Genomic DNA, 5,989 nt, shown 5'->3' with positions numbered 1-5,989 from the left:
AATTTGGATTTTACCACAAATTAAATATATATTGGTCCAATTAAGTAACATGGACTGGTATAATTGGGTTTGTTATTTAAATCCAATTAAATTGATTTAAATAAAGGTCCAATATATTATTGGGCTAGCCCATCAATTGGTCTTCTATCAAATAGGTCGGCCCATAAGCCTCAAGCCCAATAATCTACTAGGGTTTTCTTGGAGAATACTCCACCCCACACCTATATAAAAGGGTCAAAGGAGAAGGCTAAGAGACAAGCAAGTAAGCAGAAGGAAAGGCTAAAGAAACTTTGAAGAATAGCATCAAGGTCTTCATCCATATCTGCAATCGTCGTCTGTGGTCAAATTCCAAAGGCGAACTCAAGTCATAGGCGGGCGGCTTCAAATCTTCCGTTCGTGATAACCTAACATCAAATCCTGGTTCGTGACGAGCTTCAAATTGTTCGTGACGTACTACAAATCTGAAATCCGTCAAGTTCAAAATCAAGCTTTCAAGCTCTTGAACCATCATCCGTGAGAAGAAGAATTAGAGGACTACATCTCTTTAGATTTAGAGATATTTTAGAGATTGTAACCCCATCACTTGAAATTGAATATAATATTTGTCGCTATATTTCTTGTCTTGATTATTATTTTTCAGGAGCGAAATTTAGTCGTTACACCATCATGCTCAATGTTTGTACCTCTGCCTTGCCCATTACCCCTGCCCTTGCGTCCACCATTTCTACCACCACCTCTACCACCACGGTTGCTACTACCACTGCCACCAATCCTGCCACCCCCTCTAAGTAAAAATTCATACATTATACGTATATAAAACTGAATTACCTGTTCCTCCCACTTGAACAATGGCTCACACACAATTTGAACGCCATTCGACATGTATTATGCTTTCACTTTTTCTCATGCTTATCTCTTATAGCTAACTCATACTAGTGAAAAAACATCCTAAGAGTGCTTTAACGGGTAATATATCCATCAAATAATGCATGCATCCCCTCACTTCTTTGCGTAGATAGCATACCAGCCCAAAAATACACATCAAGGTACACATGAACCTATTTTTCCTTCTCAGAGTAAAGCTTGTTTAACCAATTCCTTGTATGCAAATTATACTTTGCAATATATTCTGTCCATTTTCTCTCAAAAACTTCAACAGTAATGCTATCAAGGACCATGGATTTGAATTCTCCACGTGCAATTTTAGAAGGACGAACACCACTTAAGTAAAGAGGCAATTTTGAAAATATATGGCAAATACAATACATATGTATTGTATGTGGCATCACTTCAGCAATGACTGGCTTAATGCTCGGACACTGGTCAGTTATGATAGCATCTGGATAAATATTTCCCATGGCCTCAAGCCAAGTTCTAAAAATCAATTTGTAACTATTGATATCTTCATGAGACATGAGAGCACATCCCAGTAAGATGGGATGTCTATGGTGATTGATGCCAACAAATGTAGCACATGTCATATTATATCGATTAACAAGGTACGTTGTATCAAAGCATATCGCATCATGAAATTGCTTATATGCCGCCTTACAGTGTGAATGCAACCATACCACATTTCGCAGCCTACCAATATTATCAACGTCTATTGAATTGAAAAACTCCATATCCTTTACCTGCTTTTCACGAAAAAAGTTGAGCAATGACTATGCGTCCCCTTCTTGCATTTCAAAATTCCTACTCTTTAAAATTAAATTTCTACAATCTTTTGGAGTGCAACCCAAATTTTGCGGTCCACTATGTTGAACCTCAGCAAGTCTAATATTCTTGGAGGGTCTAATACCAGATCGATCGTGAGCTACAAGATCCCTCTTCAAAGAATCACAAACGGACCTATGTCCAACCATCATGCCTGATATGGAAGGGAGAAAATCATGATTGTGCTTGTGAACGACCTTAGATACGCGCTAACAACCAAAATCATCCAAAACAAAAATGAGCCTAGCTTTATAATTGTTACTCTTGGTGGTAAACTTAGTTTTGTGAATCTTAGCACTATCACAACAATAAGTTATGTACTTGGCAGTGTCACTACCCTTCTTGTTGGAATTTCTTTTGACGACGGGGAATACTTTTAATCATGCATGTTCTTTGTAGAATGCAAGCAAAGAATCTTTATCTCTATATCACATTCCGGAGATTGGACCTACAACCACATATTCTTTAGTGAAATCATTCCCCACTTCCTGATCAACATCATATAACTCTAACTCATTTCCTAAAAACTGCTCCTCATCATCGTCATCTTCTCCATAATATTCTCCAACAGGTTCTTCGTCATCATCATCTAAGTGCACAACATTGTTGAAACTGCCTTGAGAATTAACATCGACTCATTCGTATTCATTCAACAAACTATCATATGATGTCATCCCTAAAGATCTGTACAGCTCATCCCTAACTCGATCAAACATATTATCTTGGTTCATATTCATGGTTGTATTTGTGTTATGTTCATTTGGATTCATATTTTCTTGCACCATCAAATTTTCTTGGTTTGAATTCATTTTTAGATTAAGGAAGAAAAAAGGGAAGGATTCTAGCCGTTAATGTGATCGTATACCGTTTTTTTTAAAAATACAATAATTTCCTATACGCATAAAATACAATGAATGTAAAGACTTTTCAGCTTCCTCCCTATGGGAACATGGATGATTTCACGCTACTCAATATTTGGGAATAGGAAGAAGCTCTCCATATTTATATTCATTTTTGGAGGGAAAATTATACGGCCAAATAGGAAAATTTTTAGTGTGGTCGTTTAGCAGCTTTGGTCGGTTTTCTTGCATTATAATGCTAAATATTTTAGCATTTAATAAAGTAATTAAATATTGTCAATTTTTCAGAAGCATAGTTGAAACTTTTGATTTACTAAGGGTCATTTGGTATGGGTATAAGAAGGTATAAGGGTAGTATAAAAATTTAATACCACCTTAATACTTTGTTTGGTTAGTAAACTAGGAATAAGTTATCCCGGTGTTAATTTTAACACTGGGATAACTTATACCTTATAGAAGGTGGGGTAATTAGCACCGGTATAACTTATACCTTCTTCTTAGAAATTATGCAATTGTCATTCTTAATACAACATACCAAACAATGAATAAACAATAATTCCAGCATAACTAATCCCAGCATAACTTATCCCAGCATAACTTATTCCAATAAAACTTATATCGGCATAACTTATACCGGTATAAATATAGTAAAGAAAACACTGATTGACGTATGTTCAATTCATCCAATAATAATATTTCGGAAGCGTACTAGAGAATACTGAAGTAAAAATTACACAGACCAAAGCTTATATTTGTTCGACGGAAGTAAATAAAAGTCGATTGACTTAAAGTCAAACGACAACAATTAATTGCAAACAAATAAAAATTCAAAAATTGTTTTATTTTCAGGAACAATTAATCGTACTGAAATTAATTAATTTTTTTCCGGTAAATATTATTTTGTATAATTATTAGCAAAAGGACTTATCTGTTCTGAAGATCTTTTCAGTTACTACGTATAGATAGAAAGATCTTTTCATTTCCAAACAATCGCTTTCATATGACAAATAATATGCTTGTTATAAGAGTATTACCTATATGTTATCTCCAAAAGTAAGGCAACTCTAAGGAAAATTTTATATTATAGAATTGGGAAAATTTTATATTATAGAATTGAGCGATCACTTAGTCTAACAGCTTATTTTATTATAAAATTATGCTGTATTTTTATTTATTTTTTTACCATTGCATCTGATATTATATTTTATCTTCTCATGCGGGGATCTTGTATAGGTCCAAATTTGGTAACAAAGTAACAGATAAGCAAGACAAAGGACGGGGTCGACCACGACATAATGAATGAAGGTCGTCCTCATAAAGGTCGACGCCAGAAGCGGGCAGCTGAGACAGGACAGTAACGGTAACTTAAGTTCAGAAATGGACATAAAGAATATTCCTTTGGATATTCTCTATGTTGTACTTTTTAGAGTTTTTGGGGAATGTTCCTTATAAATAGGAAGAGATAAAGAACAAAAAAGGATCTGCCTTTATGAGAATTGAGACATATTGTAAAGATTGAAAGAAGAATATAGGAAAGTGTTGTCTTGTTTACTTATTCAAGCACATGTTATTCAAACCTTTATCCTTAAATCTCAAGATCCCATACATATTTTGACTTCTTGCTTTTCTACGACATCCCAATCATACAATCATTGGGTGATAGTTTCCTTTCCATTATGTTTCTTATCATTTCTTGCATTTATTATACATTTATGATATTACATGTTTTACCAATCATAACATATTAAGCCCACCATTTAATGCTCCTGGACTCTACTCGTCATACAAGAGTCTCGTTTTATTCGGTCTAGAAGTTATTAAGTTCAACTGAGATTCACCATGTTAACTTATCATAAATTGGTTCAACATTTATTTGCTCAAACAATTTGGCGCCATCTGTGGGGAGGTTTTAGTTGAAATTATAGTTTCTTCTAGATAATAAAAAAGACAGTCGTCTTTTCTTCGTTTGTACAAACTAACGATGGCAGGAAAAGGAGATACAAGGTTGAAAGCAATAGCAGGTGTCACTACCAACATCTTGAACACCATCAACAAAGATGGCAGGGAAGACAACGAGAACGTGACACCAAATACTATGCACAGGCGGAGTGCTTCACCTCCCCCTCGCGAAAGCGTAATAGCTTCACGCGAAAGGGGAGCCTCTACATCAACAACTAAGGAAGCACCATCGGCAGTGAAAAACTACTGGAAGAGTGGCTGACAAGCACTCTAAACAACACACTCGACAAACCTGTCCAAAGGGAGAACAAAAACACCGCACAAATAGATATCAGAACAAACACTGGCGAGCGGCCTGTCCCCCAAACATGTAACACTTACACCACTGTTGATGCAGGTAATGATGCACTCGCAGTCATTCTAAAGAAAATGGAAGATATGAAAAACGAAAACAAGGCACTCCGTAACTAGATGAAGGAGCATCAAGAAAGGGTCGATAAGATATCGGGCGCCCCAAAGTTGCTACCGAAATGAAATGTTGATTGGTTATTGGAACAACCGTACAGCGAGGAAGGAGCTACCCATTCCATTCCTAAAACCTTCAAAATGTCACCGTACCTGAAGATATACGATAGGACTACAGACCCAGAAGATCACATTATCCACTACGTCACAGCGGTGAAGGGCAACGATCTTTTGAAGGAGCAAGTACCATCAATGTTATTGAAAAAGTTCGGCATAACCCTAACCGGGGGAGCCGTAACCTGGTATTCACAACTGTCAGCTCGGTCGATAGCAACATTCGAGGAAATGGCCGACAAGTTTGTCACCACCCATGAAGGGGCTAAAAAGCGAAAGCTAGGGTGAATGACATATTCGCTATTAGGAAATCACTTGGCGAAGGACTCAAGGACTTCCTCGCCCGATTTAATAGGGTGAGAATGAGCCTACCAAATGTATCAGAAGGGATGGCGGTAGCGACCTTCCAGAACGGGTTGAGCAGGAATGGGTCGAGAGCAACTGGGAAACTATTAAGCAGGCTCATGCAATACCTTCCCACCACTTGGGAAGAAATCCACAATGCCTATTACGCCGAGGTGAGAGCCGACGAGGACGACCTTAATGGTCCGACCCAACGGCTGACGTCAGTTCAAGCAGAATCAAGAAAATATTGTCGTAACGACGGTCAAAGGGATCAGTCGGGCCCCCGTCTCAGTCAATAAAGACATCAACCCTACATCAGAACAGTCATCCCACCGCCTGCTCGACATACGGAAGGGCCACCATGCCGCACATAGGGACTCGCCAAAATGAAAGAGGTATACCTCCACTCTTATTTGCTCACAATTTTTGTGTTTCCCCTTCAGAAATAGTGTACTCACTAGAGAAGCTCGACACGAAGGTGAGATGGCCACAAAAGATGAAGTCCGGCCCAAATACTCGAAATTCGAACG

General features: G+C 37.6%; 1 protein-coding gene across 1 annotated transcript; it reads right to left on the bottom strand.

The window, feature by feature from the left end:
• Positions 1-1,058: 1,058 nt before the first annotated feature.
• Positions 1,059-2,453, bottom strand: LOC142182021 (protein FAR1-RELATED SEQUENCE 2-like). The gene is made up of 3 exons (XM_075255811.1): positions 2,375-2,453; positions 2,169-2,305; positions 1,059-1,634 (listed from the first exon to the last, which is right to left on the bottom strand). Exons 1-3 carry the CDS (start codon positions 2,451-2,453, stop codon positions 1,059-1,061), a joined length of 792 nt encoding a protein of 263 aa, XP_075111912.1.
• Positions 2,454-5,989: the final 3,536 nt, after the last annotated feature.

This window comes from Nicotiana tabacum, chromosome 6 (genome assembly GCF_000715075.1).
Source record: "Nicotiana tabacum cultivar K326 chromosome 6, ASM71507v2, whole genome shotgun sequence".
Lineage (NCBI taxonomy): Eukaryota > Viridiplantae > Streptophyta > Magnoliopsida > Solanales > Solanaceae > Nicotiana > Nicotiana tabacum.
Note: the sequence above shows the minus strand (reverse complement) of the source record. Positions and strands in the feature narration are given on the sequence as shown.